Consider the following 25993-nt stretch of genomic DNA (forward strand, 5'->3'; position numbering starts at 1 on the left):
CAAATCACTTACCCTCTCTGGGGCTAATGTCTCCATTTGTAAAATGGAGATAAAATATTTGGGTTATATATATTTTTTATCACTAGATTCTGAGCTTCCAGAGGCCAGAGGCTGTCTGTAATTCATCTCTGTCTCCCAGTGCCTGGCACATCCTCAGTCTTGGTGACTGGTCACTTGGACCAAAACCTTTCTGCAGCTTCTCCTCTCATGTTTGATCAATTCACCCAGGATTTCTCGAACCCTACCTGCCCTTCCTACTCCTAAGTTTTGCCATGTTCTCTCCCCTAGAATTCTGCCTCCAACTCTCACCATTTAGGGGACAGCTCAGCTGCCCCCCAGAACCCTCACTGGAAGCAGCCTCCCCCTTTCATGCCTGCCCCTCCCCCATGGCCTTGCCACTTCTGCCTGACCGGGGTTGGGGGGGGGGGTTCCTTTTGTCCCAGCCAGGCTCCTCTGTTGTTCGAGGAAGAAAAGGAGTTGGCACTTCACTGTACCCTCTTGGGGTTCCCAGAGCCTGCGTGGTGCCAGGTGCGGGGCAGGGCTCAGGACAGAAGGACACAGTGAATGAGAAACTGGTGGTGGCCATGGTGCTTTTTCCTGCTTTCTGGTCTCTCTCAGGCCTCTCTTAACGGAGGGAGGAAATCCTGGGCAGCATGATCCGCCCCGCCGCCTCCCCAGCACCGGCCCAGGCTGTGCCAGGACAGACCCGTGTGCTAATGCCGACTTGGGGAGTGGGGGTGGGGCACTTCAAGTTCAGGTTTGGGGTCCATTGAAAAAGTAGTCTTTGGGTCTGGTGGAGAAGGAAGCACATTGGAGACCCGTGTTTGATGCCTTGGCTTACTCGGCTCTCTGTTGTTTAAAAAAAAAAAAGCATTTAAAATGCCGAACTCAGGACATGACCCATTGTAAGTGGTCAGGGTCTGCTGTCCATGGGAGGAGGTGGTAGCTGCCCACTGAGAGCATGGGCTTTGGGATCAGGAAGACCTGGGTCTGAATCTCAGCTCAACCCCTTCCTAGTGAGACTTTGGGCAAGTCCTGTCACGTCTCCAGACCTCAGTTTCCTTGTCTGTGAAATGGGCACGATCCTGGTGCACGCCTCTTCAGGCTCATTATGAGGATTCAGGGAGATCCAGTCGAAGCCCTTGGTGTCAGTTAGGATGTGTTGTTGGCGTCTGACAGTGAGACACAGGGCTAGAAACATTGGTGGCTATAAATATTTCTATTTTGTTTCTATTTTCTGGCAAAAAAACATGAACTTCTTGGACCTCTTTGTTTTCTCTCGCTTTCCATGACTGGCAGTAGCAGGTGGCTTTTCTCTGCGACGATTTTTTCACAGAAACAAAATTGTGTTTGTGTTTGATATCACTTCATAGGAGTGATCGCACTTGACTAGTAAAGAACAGCTCTGCTGTAAACCCCAGCTGGGCCACGTGCTGAGCCCTCACCACCCGCAGCCCCCACCCGCAGCCCCCAACCCCCCGGTCCCCTACCCACACACCCCCATGGACCCCTATCCACGGCAGCCCCCTCAGCATTCGCAGCCCCTCAGCTCCCTGCCCCTAGCTCCCCAGCCCCACAAGTCTGAAAATACCTTAACTATTTTAAGGCAAATTCGCCACAGAGGAGTAGGGGCACAGGTAGGGCAGAAAGGTCCCTCCCTACACACAAGCCTGAGCCTGGCCTCTGACTTAGATCAAACACTATCCACATCTCCATCCTCCCCCAATGACCCTTCGGTCAGGCCCCAAGGAGCACAGATAAGAACCACCGCCACATGCCCGGCTTGGCCGTAAGCCAAACAGCCAGTCAGAAATAGATGTGTAGGACTCCTCAATCTGGTATGCTAATATCCCTCAGGAATGTCAAGGAGGGTGACAAGACTTGGCCAGGGAACCCTGTCTTCCCCACAGGAGCAAACTTGGGAACTGCTGTCACCAGCACTCCAAGTCCTTCCTATTGGAAGTGTGGGCCACGGATGGCACGTGGGACCCTGTTAGAACTGCAGACTCTAAGGCCGAACCCAGACCTGCTGAACCTGAATCTGCATTTTAACAAGACCCCAGGTGACTCATTCACATGCTCCTTGAAGTCGGAGATGTGCACTGCCGGTCACTGGGTCCCGACCTTGGCTGCACACTAAATCACCTGGGAAACTCAAACGTGCTGATGCCCCGGGTCCCACGTCCAGATCCGGATTTCACTGGCCTGAATATCAGCTCAGACGCGGAGAGTTTTACATGCTCCTCGGGTGACTGCAATATGCAGAGTTTAGGAAGCACTGCTCTCAGTCTTATCGCTGGACCAAAAGCTATTTTATTGCTTGTGTTTGTGAGTAGGACTTGGTGAAAGGAAGGGTGTAGGTTAAGGTGGCCCTGGGCAGCACATGGAGGGGGAACATAAGAAAGGGTCAGGAGTGTCAGCTTGGAAATGCGCAGGGAAGCGTTTAAGGCCTTGGAGCCGCCCCAGTGAGGCCCAGGGGAACAAGGCAGTGTCCCAGGTCCCAGAGCTGGCTGCTTGCAAAGCCTGACCCAGGACTCACTTCCCTGACACCAACTGCCAGTTAGTGTCTGGGTGTTTAGAGTCACTACCTCCACATCTTGGGCCCTGAAACGAAACCTCAGCTGGGTTCTGATCAGCAGGCTGCCTCTGCTCTGCTCCTGCTTTGCGCGCGGGCTGCTGGCGCAGGACTCCAGCAAATCATCTCTGAAGCCAATAAAGCTAAATCCACCAAAGCCGGAGGCGTTAACACATTGTAACCACGGGCCTCATCCCGTCTGTGATGAACACCGACTGCGAGGCAGCTCAGCTCAGCAGAGAACGGGGTCTCCAGACGGGTGGGGCCTGAGCGCCAGTCCTGCTGCTGGTCAGCTGTGCTGCCTCGCACTGACCCTTCTGCCTCTCGGGCCTCGGTTCCCTTATCTGTGACCTGGGCACGACAGTACTCCCCTGCTGCAGGGAGCGTGCAGACTGAGACACGGGACAGAGGCGCAAGCAGGGCCTGGCAGGTGTAGGCACCAGATCAGAGTGAGCCAGGGTTGCTGAGGGCTTCGTGTCACGTGGCATGGCCTCGGGATACCAGCCTCAGTCCCTGGGAACACCCTGACCCCCCGGGGCCAGGGGCCTCCAGCACATACCTTTCACCTCCTCTGCCGGACACACAGGCTCCATCGCCATCCCACTTGTGTGTTTGGGGGCTTCGAGGAGACCTGCACTGTCAGTGTGGGGGACTCCCCAGCCTTCCTGGGCTCATCCAGCAGCAGAAGGTGGCCACGCTGGCCACCCTTGGTGGCAGTCTTCCCACCGCGTGGGCCCACTCACGACAGAGCAGCTGTTACTGTCATGGTTATTTTAGTTTCAGTCCTCCCTCCGGGAGCCCAGAAGTAAAAGGAAACCTTAGCTCTGCAGCCTTGTTACTGAGAGCAGAGAAAGCGGAGGGGGTGGTGGGTGAGCTTGCATCTTCTCGGCTGGGGCTGCACAGGCTCAGAATCGCAACATCTCAGAAGACAGAGCCCCAGCCACTGTCCGATAATGACACTTCAGATGACAGGTGGGGAAACAGAGCACACAGGGTCCAGAACTTCCTCAGTGGTGAGTCAGGGCCGGGTTGGAACCTGGTTCTCCTGGCTCTGGTGTGTAAGGTCTTTCTCCTGCCTCCTATGACCACAGCAGCCAGGGAGGAATTAAGGGTAGTTGATTCAGAGACCTCTTCTCTTTAGCCAGTGTTTCCATGTGAAATGCAGATCCTCGAGCCTCAGTGCCAGACTCAGGATCTGGGGTGGACCCGGGGATCTGCATCCTGAGGAAGCAGAGTTTGGAATCGTGGCTGCGGACTCTCCCCATTGGTCCCAAAGCCCCAGGCCTGTGCTCCGGGTGCCTCCTCTCTCCTGCATCAAAACCCCAGCCCCTGACTCATCTACTTCCCTTTAAAGCATCACTTATGTGGCACACCCGACAACAGTGGGTCCCAGAGGAAGGCGACATAGACAGGGTCCTGTCATGGAAAAGCACATTCACCCTGGACCCAGGCAGCCTGGGATCGAATCCCACATCTGCCACTTCTAGTTGTGGGCCCTCAACACGTTTCTTCACTGGCTGGTGCCTTCGTTTCCTCACCTGTAGGTTGAGGAAGTGATGCCTCCCTCCTGAGGTGTTGGGAGGATTAAATGAGTTGGTATAAATAAAGTGCTTAGGTGAGTACCTAGCACTTAGTGGAGTCTGTTCGCTATTATTATGCCCATTTTACAGGCTGAGAAAATTATGCTGAGAGAGGTTAAGAGACTATCCCAAGGTCACACAGCCTCTAAGGAGCAAAATTGGTTGAGGCTTCGACCCTTGTCCCACCTATTCCCTGCCTGGGTGTCTACACCCACTTCCGCCGGCCAACTGCAGCTCTGCTGGTGGATTACAGACTGGTGAGGAAAGACAGCCCCTACCTTCTACCCCCTTACCCACTCTGGGTTAGGATGGAGTCCTAATTCCATTAGCCAGGAAGGCGGTGTCTGGAAACCAGATGGCCATACAGAGCCACCTTTATCCCAAAAGTCTCTCCTGGGGACAGAGGCTGCTGGGGACACTGCCATTCTCAATCTCGAAAGCTCAATGTTTGTTACAGCAATGCCTATTTATGCTCAAAGCTTATTTTCAATTTCTGGAAGAAATTGCATTTAGAACCTTTGTGATTTGGTCTAAGAGAATGTGCTCAGACATCAGCTCTCTTGGTCCTCGGGTCAACAAGGCCACTTCCTTGTCTGGGGAAGCAGTAAAGTCCAGGTGTCCTTAAACCCAGTGTCCGCCTGGAGCTTTCTGGTATTGGCAAAGTGGTTTCTTCCTGGTGCTCCCCTCCCCCACTCCCACCCTCCATCTTTCTGTGATTTAAGTCTCATCTGAGTAATTCCCAGGGGATTGGAACTGGGGAGTTTGGTCCCACATTCGGCTGATGCTCACCCTCAGAAATGGCTCGGTGGTACCTCTCTGGCTGCTCTGAGGACTCAGGAACTGAGTGAGGCCATTCAGGCCCGTGGAGAGCCTGGCCCAGGGCCTGGCCGGCACCGCGCCCCCCTCTTCCCGCCGCCTACCCCTCTCCCTCTCAGTGGCCTGGGGAAAGGCAGCTCCGTTACCATTCTTTTTCTCTTCTTTCATCCCTGCCGTGATAGAATCTGCCCTGAACGGTCAGTGCCCGGCCAGCTCTCAGGGCCCATTCTAATGAAGGTAACTGAATGCCCGGGCAGCTGAAACTGGCCCTTTGCAAAACAGCCAGGGGAGGGCTGCCCCCGAGGGCAGAGTGTGCCAGCTCTTGTTTGCCTTAGCCTGGTATTAGAGCTGGGCTGGGCCCTGCCGCGCTGACAGAGGGGCCCAGGAAGGGGGAAGGGGACAGAGAGCAGGTTTATTTGGGGTGAGCTGGGCTGGCTCATGGCAGTTTGCTCTCAGTACTTTCGGGAGTTGGAAAGGCAAACATTAGATTTGGGTCACGCAGGGGTAGGCGGAGAAGGAGATGGTCAGATTAACCAGGATTCTGCTGCCAAGCGTGGGGGCTCAGGGCTCTGAGCTCCAGACTTAGGACCCTTCTCATCAGAGTTTCTCCTGCCCTCTTTCCTTTCCTTCTTCCCTCTGCTCAGAACCCAGAACTGCAAAGCTGCCCTTGGGCAGACACGTGCCACCACTGTCCAGGGCTCCTTTCCCTGGACTTGTGAGGCCACAGCAGAGCAGAAAAGGCCTGGGAGTCAGGCAGGCATGCGTCAAAATCCAGGCTCTGAATGTCCTTGGGCAGGTCGCTTAATCGTTTCAAGCCTCAGCTTCCTCATCTGTGAAATGGGAAGAGAAGGGCATCTACTCTGGTGCAGCCACGTTTGGTGGGGACCTGAAGCTCTCTTACAACATGTGGAATCATCTTTAAGGTAAAGGATCTTTTACTTTTGCAAATTTTACAAAGCACATGACCATGTGAACATGGGGGAAGGGCCCATCCAGAGCACTGGAGGGTCCAAGGAGTGGAAGCTTCCTTGGCGTTATGTGTATACATCCACCTGGTCGAACCATGAAGAGTCACATACTCTGGTATTTGTAGAGCTCCTGGAACAGGGCCTGGCACAGACTAAAGCCCTCGTAGTGTTAACCTTCAGTTTTTTTACCTCTCAGGGTTGTCGTCAGCATTAGGTGTACGCAGTGCAACGCTCGCCACCCCCACGCACGGTGCTGGCAGGTGTGTTCATCCATCCACTCACCTAATAGTACTCATAATGGGCCGGGTGCTATGCTGAGGTCTGGGGCCAAACGGTCCCTCCTAGAGCCTTCAGTTTGGGAGGGGTAACCGGGCCGCCAGTTAATTACACAAATAGGCAATTCCAAGTGGGATGGTGGTGATGTGAGAAAACTACGTGATACCTCAGGGGAAAAAAACTGAGGAAGTAGAGAGGAGGGTGTAGCTCAGTGGAGGAGGGCATGCCTAGCATGCATGAGGTCCCGGGTTCAGCCCCCAGCACCTCCATTAAAAATGAATATAAAATAAATAAATAAACCTGATTATTCTCCTCCCTGTGAAAAATGAGGAAATCATTTGACTTGGGATATAAGGAAAGGCCTCTCCTGAGACATTAAAGGAAGGAAAGAATTCTTATTCCTCTAATTTCTGCATGTCCATCTATAAGGCAGTCTGGCAAGGTGACCAGGTCCAATTAGAAGCTCAACAGATGTTTCCTATTTGGTCTCCTTGACAACTCTGAGACGAGAGGATGCAGACCAGCGGGGAGAGGTGGTTTTTCCCGGGGCTGCGTGCGTACTAAATGGTAGAGCTGGGACTTAAACCTCCGCCGACTGCCTTCTGGCTCTCTCAACCCCACCACATGGCTGGCACAGGCACGATGCCCTTGCAGGCTCAGGTGACCTCATGATCTCAGAGGTCACATTACCGCTGCTACCAAAGTGGCTGTGACCTCCCTGGGGTATCAGACTCCAAGAGCAGCCATTCTCTCAGACTTGGAGGGCCCTCCTGGCGTCCTCATGCACCTGCATCATAGGTGCAGCTGCACAGACCCAGCTCCCATGATGGTAGACGGCAGCTCTTCCCTGGCTTTCTGGTCTACCCCTTTGGTGCCCTTATTGCTGGAGGGGCCGTTGATGCTCTGTTACTTGTTAGCTTGGAGGCCTGGAGTGTGACGCATTCAAACCATTAACACAAAGGTCAGAGTTCAAAAAACGACTAGGGGAGCAAGAAGGGCCCAAGTATTGGACCCAAAAAATCATAGTGAGAGAATGAGCTTATCCCTGGGCTTGACAGGCAGAAGGGGGAAGAGGTGATGTGTAAGTCTCATGATCCAATGGAGGGAAGCAGGTATATAGCAGGTAGGCTGGGGGGTAGGATGGGGACTGACACCCCTGAAGCATTTACTAGGTGTCACCCCGTCTGCTAGGTGCTTGAAACCTCTTCCTGAGGGGTCCTCGTAACACTCTTGTGTGGTAGCCACTTTAATCTCCATTCACAAATGTGAGCGCTAAGTCTCCGAGAATCAGATGAACTTATTAAGGCTCATTCCTGAAGCTGACAGGAGCTTATGGAGAGGCTCATTATAGAGGTGACAGTGGGCCACCTCGTAGACAGAGTTTTCTATGTAAGTTTTTTTTTAATTAACTTCATTGTTTTCAAATACAGAAACTTGTCATATTTCTGTTATCCCTTGTTAAAAGCTGAGGCAAAGGTGTTCAATTAATGTGTGACAGAAGTATGTCTGTGGGAGAAGAGAGTTTAGAAAGTGTCCAGGATTGTAATATTTGCACTTGAAACTCAGGACCAGAGCAGCAACGACGGCGCACAGGTATTGAGGTCATGGGAACCAAACGCTTTGGAGACCTTGCCCCACGTAAGCCCCCAGCTACCCCATGAGAGAGAGATGATATTATCCCCATTTTACAGCTCATGGGACTGAGGCTCAGCTATTAAACAGGTTGCCCAAGGTCACTCTGCTGGTAAGTGGTGGAGCCTAGACTCACAGTCAGGTCTATGGGAGAGGAGGGAGCCAACCCTGTCTCAGTCCTGCCTTGAGCAAGCTTTGATGGGAGCTGGTGAGCAGGTGGGAGCTGTAGGACTGGGTGATGGTGTGGTGTTGATGGAAGCAGGATTAAGCCCTTGGTGTGATAATGAAAGTCACCACTGTGTTACTGTCCAGCTGGCCAGCCCGTCACCTGGCACCCGAGATGGCAGTGCGCTCCACAGGCGGGATCTGGACTTGTGCCCAAAAGCAGGTGGCCTTGCCGGGGGTGGGGTGGGATGCCTTGGCTTAAGCCGTCAAATGCAGAGTCCATCCCCCCGAGGTCAAGTCCCCAGACCTTGGCTGAGCATGGCCCTGGGACAGACTGGGGCTGGGAGACAACACAGTCCACCTGGAGGGGCTCAGCCTACGGGGGAGGCAGACACCGAAAGAACCACCGTGCAGAGCTGTGTGAGGAATGTTCCAGCTGTACTTGGCCCCTGGGCACCTGGTGAGGGAGCAGCTGCTTCTGCCCTGGGGGGTCAGGGCAAGTGCAGGGAGCAGGCTGTGCCAAACTGGGCTTTGAAGGCCGAGTCCTGGTAATTCTCCTGAGCACCTCCCCATTGCCTCCACTGTGTGCCCCCAACACTCTTCCTCTCCAGAGGAGACCCCGTTTACTGACAAGGCTCAGCCATGCACTCATTCAATAAATACGCATGGGGCACTAGAGGTCCAACTGGTCCCTCCCTCCAAGAGCTTTATTCTAAGGGGAGAAGGCAAGACCATACACAGGAAAACAGTCAGTAACGTAAATGCAGACAGATGGGCAGGGTAGGGGAGTCTCTGGAGGTGACGTGAGGGATGGAGGCATGTGAAGCTGGGGGTGGGGCAAAAAGCAGGGAAGTGTAAAGGCACTGATGTGGGAAAGAGCTTGGTTGGTTTGAGCCGTCAAGAAGGCCACTGTGGCTGGTGAGGGATGGAAACAGGGAGGCTGGAAGGTGGAGCCGGGCAGAGATGCCTGAGAGCAAGGGGCGGGGTGGGGTGTGGGGGCCTTTGGGGTTTATCCTGGGTGCTGTGGAGGCCAGGCGAAGGTTTTCAGTTGGGAAGTGACAAGGCCTACTTGGTGGTTTTTGTTGTTTCGTTTTGTTTCGTTTTGTTTTGTTTTTTGTTTGTTTTTGCGGAGGAGGGTAATTAGGCTTTTTAACTTATTTATCTTTAATGGAGGTACTGGGGATTGAACCCAGGACCTTGTGCATGCTGGGCACGCATTCTATCGCTGAGCGATACCCTCCCCCCAAGATCTGCTTGGTGGTTTAAAGAGCTCTCTGGGGTGCATATGTGAAGACAGCACTGGCATCAGGGTGACCAGGTGATTTGTCTAGGCCTACAAGAAATTTGTCCAGGGAAGAGGTGGTAGCAGCTTGGCCCAGGATTGTGACAGGCAGGTGGCGAGAGGAAGTGGGCTTGGCTCCAGCTGACAGGGTTTGCTGATGTCAGGGGAGGAGAGAGTCATTAAGGACAAGCCTGAGGTTCTGGCTTGGGCTCCTGGGTGGATGTCCGGCAGTGTCCTGTGCTGAGCTGGGGGGTCGGGGGGGAGGGGTGGGGGGAGAGGGACTGAGGGAGGCAAGTGGGGTTTGGAGGGAAATTCAGCAGTTGGGTGTGGACTTGGTACTCGAGATGCCTACTAAAGACATTCACAGGGAGCAATGCACGTCCAGATCCCCTTTAGATCAGAACCCCTCATTCTTGCATCTGCCGGGGGTGCCGGCTACAGCAGACCCTCCCTAGGCCACAGCCAAGGGGGCTGCCTGGCCCCAGATTACAGACTCTTCCTGGGGGCATCCTGCATCCCACAACTGGTCCAAGTATTAAGTGTTTTGCCCCCTTGCCTCTTTGGCGCTGAAGGGCCATCCCAGCTCCAGAGCACCTAGGGTACCAGGCCTTGTTACAATGGCATTGCTGTTCACGTCTGACCCCACCCCATCCCACTTCCCTTGTGCCCTCGCTGGTTGATCCCTAAGACGCTCCGCAGTAAATGTCTTCCATGGATAGTTTGGATACAATAGTCGGGACCTCAGGGGAGAGGTCCAGGCTGGACATAAACATTTGGGAGTCCCAGAAAAAAGAGAATTCACTCCTAGGAGGAAACCAGGAGTGCAGGCATCCTAGAAGCCAGGTTGAGAAAGTGTTTGAAGGAGCGAGGTCCACTGGGTCAGATGTTCTGGGGAGAGTTTAGGTGGTATGAGGACCCATGTGGCTCTGGTTTATTTGTTTCCATCCTGTGGTATTTAGGGAGAGATTTTTAAAGCTGAGGATCATCTGGTGAAGACATGAATGAATGGAGAAGGGGAAAGGAGAGAGAGATGGGGAGGGGGGACAGTGGGTGGGAGGTGGTTGCAGGGGCAACGAACCTTTGAGGGAGTAGGGTCCAGGATCTGAGGAGAAGGATCCATCTATGAACCACACCTTGAGGCAGAAGGAAGGCAGTTAAGGCACCTGCACAGGTGTGCAGACCTGTGGAGGGGACAGGAGGCGGGTCCCTTCCGGTCTGTGGATTCTTTGTTAAGCACAGTCATCAGCGGTGTGTGAGTGTGAGCGGCAGTGGGGAAGCAGTGCTGGACTGAGAGGAGGAGGGAACCGGATTTAGCCCGTGGGCTCCCAGCTGGCAAACGGCAGAGGTGTGATTCAAATTCAGCCCGAAGCTAACTTGAAACCCTGATCTCTGGGCTTCCGTAGCTGGAAAAAGCACAAGGAAAGACATTCCAAGCAGATGGAGCAAATGTGTCGAGATGTGGTATGTTTAGCAAGTAATAGATGTAGTAACAATAAAAATAGGGACTGAGCTACCGCTGTGCTAAGTAGACTTCTGATCTAGTCAGACTCCACTGCGCCACTGGCCCACGCCTCGGAGCATTATTCATGCGTTATTTCATTTAACACCCCCCACCCCATCCCTCAGTAACCCTCTAACACAGATACAGTTTCTCCTCCTTTTTTTCAGATTTGCAAATTGCCTACTTGCTAAAATTTATCTGTAATCCCCAAATCAATACTCTTGGTTTTTTTTGGGGGGTGGTAGTTAGGTTTATTTATTTGTTTGTTTTTTTAATGGAGGTACTGGGAATTGAACTCAGGACCTTGTGCATGCTAAGCATGTGCTCTACCACTGAGCTATTTCCCTCCCCCCTGCACCATTTTTGTACTCACGCACATATAAGCTTAGAGAGATGAATATTCGAGTTGCCCAGCTAGGGGCAAACAAGATGTGACTCTGTCTTGGCTTTTCAGCTCCTACTGTCAACAGGTGTCCTTTCAGCAGTCTTTTCAGTGCCATGCTTTTGCATTTTTGTGCCTTTTTTTTTTTTTTTTTGTGACTTGGCTGTTTAAAATGACCCCCAAATAGAGTGCTCAAGTGCTGTCTAGTGTTGCCAAGAGCAAGAAGGCTGTGCTGTTCCTTAGGGAGAAAATGTGGGTTAGGTAAGCTTTGTTCAAGCATGAATTATAACTCTGTCAGCTGTGAGTTCAATGCTAGTGAATCAACAACATATATCAAATATCTCACCTTTAAACATAAACACGCATAAAACAAGGAATGCATTGATTGGCTGATGAAAAGGTTGTGATCAGAGGCTGGCAGGGATCAACTGGAACGCTGGCTGTGGGAGGTGAGTAGCAGAACTGGGGCTTGAACCTGGCTGGCCTAGCACTAGAGCGCTTCTCAGCCTTGAACATGGCCTTGTGGTCTAATGAGACAGCAGGGGCCTGGCCTGGAAGAAAGGTTTCTTTTTCAGCTGCCCCAGGGGCAGCCCCACCCTCCCCTGCCCTGGCCGCCTCTGGGCTCCGGCCTCTCCGGCATCTACCTGAACACAGCAGCTCCTTCAGTCCACCCGGCTGTGGCCACAGAGCCCTGCTGGGTTGTGGTTTTCCCCTAAGTGGGAGGAACACTGGCTCAGTGTCCAGGGGAGCAGGGCCTTTGGTTTCCTCTTTTCCAAGCCCGGCCCTGGAAGGGAAGCCACAAAGGAGGTGTGTGTGCCTGAGAGGGAGGCCAGCTCCAGTCTCCAGATGAGCCCATCCCCCCTGTTTATTCAGGGGCCGTCTGGCCTCTCCTGGGTGGGTCCAAGGGAGCTGTTGGCTCTGGGCCCTCCAGGAACCACGTCCAGGACCCGGCTGCCCGCCTGCCCACCATTCCCCCAGCCCCCCTCCCTGCAGCCCTCCTGTCATTTGTGGGGCGGCTGCTTTATTGTGGGTTTGGGGTGTTTTTTCATGCCAGTATTACTAAGATAATTTAGGAGACAATTGTGGGCGACTGTGCTTTCAAAGTGAAATTACAAGCCCTTCAGGGTTTGTCCCTGAAAAAAGATGTAAGTTTGTCTTCATCCACTTCCAGCTTTGCCTAAAAATTACTCTCCCCTCCAGAGCAGGCTAAATTCCTGAGATTAATGCCTGCCACTGTGGGGCGTCCTGGATGCAGGTCCTAATTGGCGGCTGACAGCAGATAGGCAGGGAGGGCTCACAGGACTGTGCGGAGGAGCAGTGACCGTGGTGAGTGGGGCTCAGAGGGCCAGGGACCCCACCCTGCCCTGCCGGAGAGCAGCTTTGGAGGGCAGGCTGCCGTCCAGCACAGCACTGGGGAGGGTTGGGTGGACCCAGCAGGGAGTGCAGCCCAAGTGCCAGGCTGTTGCGCCGAGGAAGGAGCCTGGGCTTGAAGTGAGAAGAGCTGGGCACAGGATCCCACGACCCTCCCTGAGCCACTGTGTATGAAAGCTGCAGCTCAAGGACACAGCTGTCGGGGCCACAGAGGCAGAATTTGGACCCCAGCATCTCAAATGTGAGGCCACTGGTGACTCACACACCCAGCACACCGTGTGTGCACATGTGCTGATGACTGGAAGCCCTAGGTGTCCAGCGGTGCTGGGTTGGGGGTGGGTTGGTGGGGAGCAGCCCTCTGGCATCAAAGGGGACTGAGCTCTTTGTGTCTCATTCTTCTGACATCTCTGGGTGCCTGGCCTATGGTTTCTGCTTGGTGAATGTTGTTTGAATAAATGAATGAACTAGTGAATGAATGAATAGTCTTGGTTCCACTGTGGTTGTTTTGAGGGAGTTATTGAACAATCTGAGCCTTCTTTTTTACATAAGGACACTATTTTTTAAAAAACTTTTATTGAAGTATAATTGATTTGCACTGTTGTTTAGTTTCCAGTGTACAGCTAAGCGATTCCATTATATGTATTTTTCATATTCTTTTCATTATGGTTTATTACAATACATTGAATATAGTTCCCTGTGCTTGGACCTTGTTGTTTATTTTATATATGGTAGTTTGTATCTGCTAATCTTAAACTAATTTGTCCCTCCCCACCTCCTTTCCCCTTCGGTAACCATAAGTTTATTATTGATGTCTGTGAGTCTGTTTCTGTTTTGTAAATAAGTTCGTTTGTATCCCATTTTAGATTCCATATATAAGTGATATAATGGTATTTGTCTTTCTCTTTCTGACTTACTTCACTTAGTATGATAATCTGTAGAACCATCCATGTTGCTGTGAATGGCATTATTTCATTCTTTTTTATGGCTGAATAATAGTCCATTGTGTAAACAGACCACAACTTCTTTATCCAGTCATCTGTTGGTAGAAATTTAGGTTGCTTCCCTGTCTTGGCTATTGTAAATAGTGCTGCTATGAACATTGGGGTGCATATGTCTTTTTGAATTGGAGTTTTCTCTGGATATATGCCCAGGAGTGGGATTGCCGGATCATATGGCAGCTCTATTTTTAGTTTTTTAGGGAACCTCCATGCTGTTTTCCATAGCTGCTGCACCAGTTTACATTCCTGCCAACAATGTGGGAGGATTCCTTTTTCTCCACACCCTCTCTAGCATTTGTTATTTGTAGACTTTTTAATGATGGCCGTTCTGACTGGTTCTGATGTCAGTTCTGATGCCTCACTGTGATTCTGATTTGCGTTTCTCTGATAGTTAGCAATGTTGAGCATCTTTTCCCGTGCCTCCTGAGCCTCCCTTTTTCGGGTGCACAGTCTCTGGGGTCAGCTGTCTGTGTTCAAATCCTGGCTCTCCGCTTACTGGCTTTATGTCAATAACCTCTGTGAGCCTCAGCTTCCCCATCTGTAAAATGGTTAATACCTGCCTCTCAGGGTTGTAAGATGAAATGAGTTAATACCACGCAAAGCACTTAGAACAGAGCCTGGTGCATAGTAAGTGCGATATAGGTATTGGCTATTCATATCTTTAAAATGAAGATAATAGCATCTTGGTATTGTGAGGGTGGATGTGTTGGGAGCCTGGTATGTTGTTTTCCCAAGCGTGTTCCTTACAACACCAAATCCTTGTGTTGCTAGATGTTAAATGAGAAGGGGTCCTGTCCCAAGCTGGACAGCCTTAAGAAACTCCAGGTTAAAACAAAGCTAGACAGGTTTCTCTCCTGCTGAGATGCTCTGTGACATCTTCAAGGGGTAGCAAAGAGGTTCGCCTGCTGATTCGACCACTGAGCCCTTTTTTGCTTTCAGAGTGGGATAGGGGCTCCATAAAACACATTTTTGGTTTCTTTTTTCTTTTTCTTTTTCAAATGGAGGTATTGGGAATCCAACCAAGTAACTTGTGCACACTCAGCGTGTACTCTACCAACTGAGCTATACCCCCACCCCCATAAAACACATTTTTGGAAGCAACAAATATTTCTTCCCTCCTTCTCTCCCTGGAGCCCTGGCCCCATCCTGCTCTTCTCATCCAGTGTCACCCAGGGAAATTCCAGGATGCATCTCCCTAAGCATGGCTCTGGGGTAGGACGTAGCAGCCAAGTCCATACCACACGGGTGCCCAGCCCTCCACTCTCATTCGGTCTTTTGGGCCAGCAGACTGTCATTGCACCTTCAAGGGCAGGACACTCCCCTGGAGGTATCACAGAGGTGCATGTGGACTCATCACAGAGGCCTGGAATGGGCTGCAACTGATGAATATAATGCAGGCTTGACCATGGACGCCTCCCCAAGGATAAAGGAGAAGAGCATGTGGCTCTGACTTGCTCACGGTCTTTTATCATCCTTATTAATTAGTCTCTGCTGCTTCCCAGACCATTCAGTTGCTGTCAATAAGCTGGTTATGCAATAAGAGAGGCAGCTGGGAGTCCTGGACGTGGTCCAGCAGATCTGAATGTGGACCTTGGCTTTGCCACCCTGGCCAGAGCACTTAACCCTCTCAAGCCTCAATTTCCTCATCCATAACATGCGTACAGTAACATCTATCCCACAAGATCGTTGGAGTAAAATAAATGAGAAGAAATGAAGTGACCAGAACATTATGGACCTCCAATAATTGGTAGCTGTTATTAATAATAAGCTTCAGGGAAAGGGTCTCTCTCTGGTTTCAGAGCCCCTGTCCAAGGCTCCTGTTAGGCAGAGAGTGTCTCTTCAGAGCTCAGATCTGATGCGTTCTGGAAAGAGGGCAGCCGGATCTTGAAAAAAGCCTTTCTCATTTCCATGTTTCTCTCCTTTCAAATGCCCGTCTCAGGAACTTCAGAAAAGACTCCTGCTAATTGACAACTAATCAGACCCTCAGCTCTCCACTGTCTGTGTGTGAGTGGTCCTCAGTCCCATTCGGGGCCCCAAACACTCCCCAAGTGCCTACTGTATGCCAGACATGTTAGTAGCTAGAGTCCAAAGACACCAGAGACATGGACCCTGTCCTTAGGAATGGCATGCAGTACGGTAGGGAGCCTGACAGGAGGCCCATCTCAACAATACAGTGCGTTCCTCACAGTAACAGAATTTGTGTTTGAGGCAAGGAAATCATAAAGCCAAGGAATAATGTATTATCACTGGAGGAGACAGGCAGTTCACGCCAAAGTGGGGTTTTGAAGAATGAATAGGAGTTTGCCTAGTGAACATGTTGCAGAAAAATGTGTTACAGCTTGGTGTTACAGCTCAGTTATGACAGCAACCTGGATCTGGGCGAGTGACCAAGCAGCACTTGGAGAGTTGGAGAACTCAGGTTTATTACGCCAGCAGGCCCAAAGGAGTTAACACTCCAAGCTCTGGACCCCATCTGTAGGTTTACACAGGCTTTTATAGGCTGCCATTTAAACTTTGCAACATCATATGTAAATAATGTATAACAAAAGTTGACTAATTAGAAACAAGCTTTGTAGAAATGGACTAATCAGGAGTGAGCTCAGGGAACCAACAGAATTTTAGGGGTAAGTTCCACTTTCCTAGAAGTAAGCCCTTTCAGAGGCAAAAAGTGAGATAGACCCTCTGGGCCAGGGAACCGGATGATGCTGGCATGAGAGTAGTGGCCCTGCCTGGGGGTCCTGCCGGTCTTTGTTTTTGGGGCTTCCCACCTCAGACAGAGGAGGCAAAATGTTTGATTCTCAAACAGCCTCCCCAGTCTATTCTCAATCACCTCCCCTTTTTGGGGTTGGTGTGTACCCTTCTGCCATTAGCAAGCTTTGTGACTGTGGTTAAGTCATTTCTTCTCGCCAGGCCTCACTTTTCCATTTGTAAAGTGTGATCTCTTCTAGCTTTAATGTGATGCGATTTATGTCTATAGGCCTAGATGATAATAATTTGTAAAGATGATAATAATTTGCAAAAAACTTTCTAAAAGTGGTTGGCATTGTTTGAATGCACAGCCCAGCCTTACAAATTTAGTTGTACGCTTTCCATTTGACTGAAGAGGAAACAGGCTCAGCGAGGAAAAGTGACTTGCCCTTTGCCTGTCGGTGGCAGAACCAGGCCTCGCATCCAGGTCCTCTGACCCTAAGTTTGCTGTTCCCTCTGCTGTTCCACACAACCTCTCATGCACCCCACAAGCCTGAAATCTGTCTGTGGGTAGGATATAAATGATCCTTGATGGATCACTGGCCTTGCGCAGGCCCCCCGTCCACTGCTACTGCTGACAGAGGGGGCAGGGGAAGAGGAGGAGCCAAGGGCACCATGAGCAGAGGATGCCAGGCCCCACCTAAAGAAAGAGCATAAGGGAAAGAGGTCAGCAGGGTGAGGGGCAGGTCGGACCCTGGAGGTTGTCAGGTGGAAGCTATTTTAGCGTGATAGCAGGACGAAGTAAGTCCACGACAGCAGACAGGGGCCCAGCTGCTCTTTCCAAAAGCAAAAATCGGCACCTAAATTCAGGGTGACAGTAGTCCCCTGCCCCCAAAGTCTCTCTGTCGTTCTGCTCTGGTTTCCTTCACAGCACACGTCTCGGGCATCATGCATTCACGTACCTGTTCATTGTCTGATTCCCTCACTAGGAAGCTAGAGCCACAAGAACAGAGGCTCCTGATTATACAGGTGAATTTCCAGCACCTCGAACAGGGTCTGGCACATAGAAGGTGGCCCTTAAATGTGTGTGAGTGAATGACAGAATGAATGAATGAATGAACGATGCCTTCCCCTGTGATCGCTCCAACCCCCACTGTAGTCAGCGAGCCTTTGGTAAAGTGGTTCTCAAACTTTGCTGCATTGCAGTCACCCGGAGAGCTTTAAAAACGGTTAACGCCTGGCTCCCACCCCAGCCATTTGGATTCAGTTGCTACCCAGTAGGACCTGGGCATTGATTCTTTTTTTTTTAAGTTCCCCCAATGAGTCTACTGTGCAGTGCGGTTTTGGAACTGGGGCTGTGCTATTCACTCCTAAAAATCAGAGATGTGGGCTGCCAGCTTTGGGAGGAGGCAGGGATTGGGGGAAGAAGCATATGAAACAGGGAGAGTTATTTATGCTCTCAAGGGTTTGCAGTCACCTGATGTTACCAAGACTTGAGGAAAGGGAAGTTCTTCCTCCTTGCCCTAGTCAAAGAAGACCTTGTTCGTTTTCCTCCTCACTCGCCACCACCTCCCCCGAGATGACTGGATGAGTCAGAGGAAACACACGTTCGCTCACCATTTTCCCCTCTTATTGGGTTTGCATGAGTAAGAAAACCCATTGTTTACATGTGCACAGGTTGACAAGAATAGAGCTTTGCCATTCTGAATACTCAGCCCTGGTCCACAGTCAGTAAGACCTGGTCCCGCCCCGTCTGCACAGCACCCAGCCAGATGTCAGACAGGAACCCAGCCCCCGGGACAGACTGCTGAAGGCATCCCAGCCAAAGGACAGTCACCAACCCTGGTGTTTGCCAGTGGAAGGGGACTCGTGTTTCCGGGGCACACACCTGGGTCCAAGGTCTGCTCCTGGGCTAGCCTAGTGTTACAGAGTGGGGAGGGACCTTAGTGATGGGCTGACCAACCACAGCTTTCCGGAGGAGGGACTGGTCCCGGATGCCTCTTCTTCCCTGGCACAGCGCAGGCCCCCTGGACAGGCCCCTGCCAGAGTGGGAGGGCTCTGGGATTCAGGTGTTGCTCTCGTTTTTCTAAGCGGGAGGTTGGGAATAACTTTCCCTCACGTTAAGAGGCCTCTGCGATCCCAGCATCCTGCCAACTTCCTGAGTACCTGTTTCCCTTTCTGAAGCCACTGCTTGAGTCACCAAAGGTTGAATTTGTCACCTGGGAAGGAGGGCTGAGACTTAGCAGTTGGGGCTTATGCTTTCTGACTTCGGAGTCAAGGAACCTCTAAAGAGGAGGTTGGAGAAGACAAGTGTTTGTGGCAAAGTCTGAGCGGGCACCATGGAGGGTTTTCCATGCAATGAGACATAGCTGGTGATACTGTGTTGGGACAGAAAGAATGTCCAGGGTGTGACCAGGTCTGACGGATGTTGACAGTCCTGACTGATGACTGATGTTCGTCTTGGAGATCCCTAGGAGGGATCCCTAGTGAGGCCCAGCTCTCATCCTGGCTCTGCCGCTAACTCTGAGGAGCCGTGAGCAGAGAAGCCATTTCCCACCTCTAGGCTGTTTCCCTGTTAGGGAAATGAGTGGTTTTACTAGACTAGGGATTTGAAGCAACTTTAAGCCATGGAACTCTTTGTTCGTATGAAATTTCCTGTGGAAGTCTACATGTAAAGCCAGTAGTGGTGGGGCTGTTCCTCTTGCTTATCTAGAGCACACTCCCCCCACCCCACTTTAGCAGGGTCTGCCCAGAACCCTGAGGGATCCCAGGAACCCAGCCTGAGAACTGCTGGACCTGGTGCTTCTCCCCACCCCCCACTGACACCCCCCCCCTTCCCCTCCAAGCTCTAGCGTTGTTTGTGTTGCTGTTTTCTGTTTGTTCATTTGCCTAATGTTGGTTGGCATCAGTGGTGGAGCTGATGTTGACACTGGGTAACATGCAGAGAGCTCTTGTCCTGTTACAGTGATGCCACGCATGCTCAGCCTGGCCTTCCGTATGGCCCCAAACACGTACAAAACATTGCCTCTTTACACCATCGGATGCCGAGCTACCTCCTGCGTGGTGATAGCAGAAGTAGACAGAGGTAGGTAGCTGTGCTACAGAGAAAACTCGCTCACCTCGCCCAGCACCTGGATCAGCCACGTGACCACGTGCTTTCCGCCCCCATCTGTTTCCGGAGGGTTGTTAACTCCTGTTTCTCTCTGGATTTGGCATTCAGCATCACGCAAGTATGCTCATATCGACAATGGCAGTTTTATGTTTTATGACATAAAAGGAATTAATCAGAGTGACTTGCAGTCTGAAAATTACTCTTGGGTACACTCCCTGGTAGAGGGTTTCTGTTGTTTAATGAGGCTGTTCTTTCTCCTGAAAAGACAAGTTAGACCCCTCAGGAGACTCATAGCGCTAGGCAAATGTGAGGGAGTCACCTCCCTGCCACTTGCCACCCCCTGCCTGTCCCACCCCATCAGTAGGAGGGAGAGGGCCCTGCGCTGGCAGTCAGGAGCCTGAGTTTCAGTCCCTGCTCTTCTGATGTCTTATCATGTGGCTTTGGACCAATTCCCAGCCTTCTTTAAGCCTGTCTTCCCATATGTAGCATGGGGGAAGAGTACATTAGATACTTACCCAGAGAGTCTTCCCAGCTTAAATGGTCAGAGTCTATGCTGAGGGAGCAAGGTAGCTAACTCAAGACCTTCCTTGTTCCCAGCCTTATAGGTAGGACTGTGCTCAGAGGCAGAACTGTGTAGCCTGATAATTCTCTCCCAGGCCCCATTGGGACAGAGGATGCCGAGTCCTCTGGGAGCCCTGTCTGGGCTAGAGTCCTTAGTTTCCACATTCTGTTTCAGAAACAGTTGTCCCCCTGTCCTGAAACTATCACTGCTTCCCTGAACACTGGGGAGGATATCAGGGCCTCTCCATAAAGTCAATGTCCTAAATTCTCCCGAGAATTCTAATCCTCCTGAGATTCTAATCCTCACCCCAGTTCCCTCCCAGCCTCTTGTTTTATGGTAATGGATAATGGCTACCATTTATTGAGCACCTGCTATGTGCCAGACCCTGTGCTAAGTATTTTATGGGTTCTGATGATGAAAAAAAATTTTTTTAATGGCGGTACTGGGGATTGAACCTAGGCCCTCGTGCATGCTGAGCACATGCTCTACCACTGGACTATTACCCACCCATGTGCCCTGATGGGATTTTGATCTTCACAGTAATCCTAAAATATATACTCCTGTTATGGCTCATTTACAGATGAGGAAATCAAGACCCTGGGAATGAAACTTGCCTGGGGTTATCCAGTTACAATGTGGTAAAGTCAAGATATGACCCTCGGCTCTGGCTCCAGTGCTCATGCAGCAAATCACTAGGTCAGACTGAGGCTCTTTCGTGCCACTGGTAGTAACTTGGAGCTGCTGTTTACTGAGTCCCTGCAGCGTGGAAGGCATTATATGAGGCACTTACTTTATCATTTCATTTAAACTTCACAAGTGGAAGAGGAAAGGTCTTGTTTCCATTTTGTAGAGGTGGAAACTGAGGCACTGAAACATTAAATGACTTCCTCATGGTAAATTGTAGAACTGGCAGGCTTCAAACTTGGTGTCCAATGCTAGTGTCTTGGACCCTCCTCTCTGTCATGCTACTTTTCAGAAAACATACCTGGAGATGCACCGCACCCCACCATTTTGGGGAGGAATAAAGAGGAACCACTAGCACCACCCTCTCCATAGAGCTCTGGAAAGTGTCCATCAGCCTGCCCCTGGTGGGGGAAGGGAGGGGACTTGACAGGCCTGACTTTCTCCCTTGAGCTTTGCTGGGAGAAAGCCAGGACCCAGAGAGGTTATGATTCTCTTCCCAGTTCTGGGTGACCGTGTCATGTGACCTGCTTTCTGGCACCCCATCCTGAATTAGGGGCAGCATGAGACTCAGAAGAGAACAGGGGAAATGGAGATAGAACCTCCTGGATTCAGCCCCACCCTAAAACCTCACAGGAAGTGGCCGAGCTAAGGCCTCAGGGCAAGCCCAGGGTACATGGGCTCATCCATGCACCACACCTTTGGTGAATTCCTAAAATCAAGCGTACTCGCTGGGCCAAGGTGCACAACAACCCATGAGGCACAACCCGTGCCATTCCCATTTTACAGATGAAGATATTGAGTCTGAGATGTTACATAACTTGACCCGAGACTCACAATCCTGGCAAACAGGATTCAAACTCAAGTCTGTCTGATCCTGAAGTCAGTGCTCTTTCTGATACACCACAGTGCTCCTGTGTGTGAGAGACAGTGGGGGTGGACACAAACTAGGGTGAGAAATAGTCTGTGGCCTCCACACGAGATCTCTGAAGTGCAGGGCATGAGCAAGGAGGAGAGGGTCAATTGTGATGGAGTTTCTACCTCATCCAAACTGCTCCAGCCTCCCCCCGCCCATGCAGCCCTTGCCAGGGCCCCCCCTCTAGCTAATGCTGTCCCTTTTGGAGAGTCCCCAGCAGGTCTGGGAGCCCCAGTGGGATGCTTTGCCTCAGAGACAGGCGCTGGAAAACAGAAAGGCAGCTGGGAATTTATTTGCAAGGGAGATGTTGGAGATAAGGAAGTTGAGAGCAAAGAGCCTGAGACAAGGGGACTGAAAAGCTGTGTGTGTGTTGTGTGTCTGTGTGTATTGGTGCTGGACCAAAGCATCCAGTTGCTAACAGGCCCTGCCTATACCAAAGTGTTGCCATGTTGGTCAGTGAGGACTCAGGGACAGCAAAGGTGGCTTCATATGGGCCAGAGCCAGTTAGGAAGATAAATCTTCTCCCCACCCTCCCCGGTTACACAATGCAACATCAAGTCAAAGGGAAACCACACTTGCAAAATTTGTTGGTTTACAGTTTGCCTTCTTTTAGTCCAGAGCATAGTGAAGAGTTATGAGGGAGCACATTGTTGACAAATTACATTTACTAGGATCCAACAGAAGGGGTCCGTCCTTGTTACCGCTTCGTTCTTTGTATTCTGGTTATAAAGACAGCTTGGACTTTACACAAAAATAATGGGAAAGCTGTGGGTGGGATTCAGGATGAGAATCAATTTAGGAGTCAGCAGGCTCAGGCTGGTGGTGGTGGTGGTGGTGGTGGTGGCGGTGTGAGGCGAGGGTGGGGTTGGGGGTTGGCAGATATTGGTTCGGTTCCGCAATGTGAACCAGGAAGCGGTGACAGCAAACTGAGAGTAGCCTGGAACAGGCAGCTACGGCCACAGCGCTTGCCAGGAAGGCACGCGAACTTACAAATTCCATCTCCCAGAACCCCGGGTCCGGGGCGGCGGTAACCTTGCGGCGCGGGCTCGGGAGGACCCAAGCGAACTCCACCTCCCGAGGCTACCCCTTGGGGCAGGGGTGGGTCGCCCGGGCCCGCCCCGCGGCCGCGCGGCCAATGATTGGCGCCGCCCCAGCACCTGCCCCCTACCTTAGGAGGCGGGGTTACCTGGGCCCCGCCCCCTGAGGCTCGGGTTCCCAGGCCTCGCTTCCTTCTCCTCTGGCCTCGCCTCTGTCGCGAGGCCCCGCCCCTTCGAACCCCGAGCCCGGGCGCCTCGTGATGTCACGGCAGCTTTGATACAAAGAGCCCTTCGGCCCACGCGGGTCTCCCGGCAACGGGCGCGGGTGGGGGCGGGGCCGGCGCCTTCAACCAATGCCCAATCCAGCGAGCAGCCGCGGCTCGGACCGGACTGTTCCTGCGCCTTTCGCGCCGCCCGCTGTGTCTCCGTCTGCCCCGCCGACCCGCGCCCGCCGGCTTCTCGTCTTTCCGCAGCGCACCGACCTGCGGCCGGACGGGGGATGCGCACCCCGCCGGCCTCCGTGGGCCAGGTAAGCGGCGCTGGGGGCGCTGGGAGGGGCTCCGGCCACGCGCACCTGGCCCGGCCCGCGGCCCCGAGACCAGGGAAGTTGCCGAAGCGCGGAACTTCGCCCGCAGCCCGGGCGCCGGCTCCCGCCCAGGCAGGGTCCACCCTCTCGGCCCTGGCCGGGGAGGTCGGGTTACCTGCGCCCGGGCTCGCTGGACCTCGGAGGAGAGGCCGCCACCCACCCTGCCCCTCTGCCCGCGCCCAGGTGCAAGGGTGGGAGCACTAGCCCCGGGGCCCCGGGAGAGGCGGCCGCTTCTCTCTTCCGCACCGTCTCAGAGTGTTTTTAGGGGTTCTAGTGGGCTGGGAAGGAGGCTTGTTTGCCGGGACAGCTCTCTTGGGACATTCCCCGCGCCCACGTCCCACCTTCGCACTCCACCTCCCCTCCCAGCGCGCCTGCTCCTCGGGGACCGGTGTTGCCCCAGCTCCCTGCCCTTGGCCCTGCGGAGTCCCGAAGCGGGCTGTGCATTGGCGAAGTTTTTCCGTAACTGTTGGAGGCAGCACCGAGGCTGTTCGCGGGCTCTCCTCCACTTTCCGAAGGACTCTGCCGGGCAATAGGGAGGGTCAGCCTAATTTGGGGGGGACAGGGCCCTGCTCCTTCCCAGCCAAGAGGCTGCTAAGGCCGGAGGTGTGCGCGGGGTTCCAGCTCTTAGCTCTCTGGGCCCTAAGAGCCGGCAGGTCTGGCCCGGTAGTAGCTGCTGTTGTCACAGCCTATTCTCTGCGGCGACAAGCGTCTCCGTAGTCTTGGCGAAGCGGTCTCTGGAGAAACGTGTCTGTGCTGGGGGAACCTGGTCCCTGCTCCAGCTCCGGACTTTTTTCTTCTCATCCTTGCGCCTCATCCCAGGCGCGGGTGGGGGCGGGACCGACGCCTTCAAAAGCACACCCTCCAGTGTACCTCTTTCGTCTTTTCCCCTTCTCCCTTGACCTGCTCTCCCACAGATGGCTAGAGGATACATCATTCGGCCATGAGGGGCATGCCAGTGTTCCTTGACTGGCTGATTTATAGGCCGTCTCCTCAAAGGAATGTGAGGGGGCTGGGTTCTTGCATTCAGCCTATAGGACTTGGTGGCAGCTCCCTGGGCTGGTTCCTGGTGATCCACCGAACCTCTGTCCTCCCTTCCTGCAGCCGGGTGCTAATTGCAGGGGCTCCTGGGACGGGGCATCTACAGGTCTTCCCCCTGGTGAAATGTAGTTACAGTGATTGTGGGTGGGGGGAGGGTACCAACTGTGTGCATCTCAGACATCTGCAGCAGGGCTCGCTATCTCCCTCCTTGTAACCGAATAACCCAGGCTAGGTGAAGTCCTTGAGTCACTGTCCTTGACTGGGGTCTTGCCACCCACCTGACACCAGCTTATCCAGATAGACTGGCCCAAACCTTACCCTGCTGGGCTGGCCTTCCTGAAATGCTGATTATGTGCCCAGGGGTTATACTAGGCAGACAATTAATTCCCTGCCTTCAAGGTGTTTGAAACTTGGGTGGAATTGCTCCCGACCCAACCACCCCCTCCCCCTCCCCCCCGAGCCCTCAGGCAAAAGTTGATCTGGGTTGTCTCTGAGGTCTCTGTGACTTCACACAGGCAGATGTGGCCTAGGGGAGTGAGGGAAGCCAGCCAAGAACTTGGATTCTTCTGGAGTTGCAGGCAGCACCTCCTGGGCTGATGTCTACTGGAGGACAGCTTTGTAGTTTGGGGACCCTGGGCTTTGGTGGAGGTGGTGGGATTGATGACTAAGGCCAGCATGAGATAACACTGCCCAGGGGAGGGACTAGCCAGGCCAAGGCATGACCTAGCAGGCAGGAGGCATGACCTTTGCCCCAAGGAAGACCAGTAAGAGAGATTGCCTGGAGCCTGTCCATAGAAAGGACTTTCAGTCAAGGGAGGGCAGAAAGGAGAAGAAATAGGGTGCCTGGGGCAGCCTGCCCTGGGGTCAGGGTTGGGGGGCACTAGGCTGCAGCTTGAGAACTTGCTGGTGGATAGTCTACTACCCACCCTACCCCCCGAGGATTTGTGCCTCTCCCCAAAGCACACTGGCCCCTTCATGGCCTCCTAGCCCCCTCCCCTCCTCCAGCTTCCCCCACACCTGGGACTTTCTCTTCAGCTGTTCACCTGAGGTCCTCACAGCTCTCACCTTCCAGCACCCGCTGAACCCTTCAGCAAGGTGGCTAGAAACTTCCTTTCTTAGAGCTGCAGTCCTTCCTCTGAGGTGTCCTGTTATGCCAAGGGATGTTTCACAGCTGACCCTGCTCTAAGGGGCTTCAGAGTTTCACATCACTTAATATATTTTAGGTGTGGATAGGGAGGGAGTGCGGGTGGAGGAGGTGGGAGAGGCTTCCAATAAAATAGCAGGTGAGCAATTCCTGGGGGGCAGGCACCTTAGGGACTCAGGGACTTAGATGGGGGAGGGACAGCTGGGCAGAGGGAGAGCCCCGACTCTGGCCCTGTGCCCTGTCCTCCTGGCACAGGGCTCGTTGCCTTTTGAAACAGAAGCATAGTTATCTGGTCTGCCGGCTGCCTGGTGTTGGCAGTGGGGCACAGTGCCTTGGCCTTGCGGGCATGCAGGATCCCTGGGGTCAGGTTCTGTTCCCCTCTGGTTCTTGACTCATCACTGGCCTCTAGAATGAGGGGGACTGCTCAGGTTTTCCTATTGCCCCGTCTCCCTGCAGCTGGATTAACAGCTGTCCCGCCCCATGGCCAGCCAGGCCTGGCTGGACAGTTGGGGTGTTGATGTTGATTTGGCAGATCTACCCTGGTGTCCTGGACGTTGTGTGAACATGTCTGCCGGCTGTGGTCCAGAGCCTCTTCCATTAGGTGGCTTCTTGGGCACAGATCCCTCCCCACGTCTGTTCTCCTAGCCCCAACCCAGCCCTTTGCCTGGCACAGGACGTTCATT

At 52.8% G+C, this 25993-nt stretch overlaps 1 protein-coding gene across 2 annotated transcripts in view; it reads left to right on the forward strand.

The window, feature by feature from the left end:
* RAB11FIP4 (RAB11 family interacting protein 4) overlaps positions 1-25993 on the forward strand; it is a 106851-nt gene that overhangs the window by 46775 nt on the left and 34083 nt on the right. Inside the window, exon 1 of one of the 2 annotated variants that reach the window (XM_064495895.1) lies at positions 22805-23071. The exons of the other annotated variant lie outside the window; for it this stretch is intronic. Within the exon in view, the coding sequence (XP_064351965.1) occupies positions 23042-23071 (30 nt within the window). The 5' untranslated portion in view covers positions 22805-23041. Of the gene's footprint in view, positions 1-22804; positions 23072-25993 lie in introns of those variants that run through there. 2 annotated transcript variants of the gene reach the window in all.

The sequence above is a fragment of the Camelus dromedarius genome, chromosome 16, assembly GCF_036321535.1.
Source record: "Camelus dromedarius isolate mCamDro1 chromosome 16, mCamDro1.pat, whole genome shotgun sequence".
Classification (NCBI taxonomy): Eukaryota; Metazoa; Chordata; class Mammalia; order Artiodactyla; family Camelidae; genus Camelus; species Camelus dromedarius.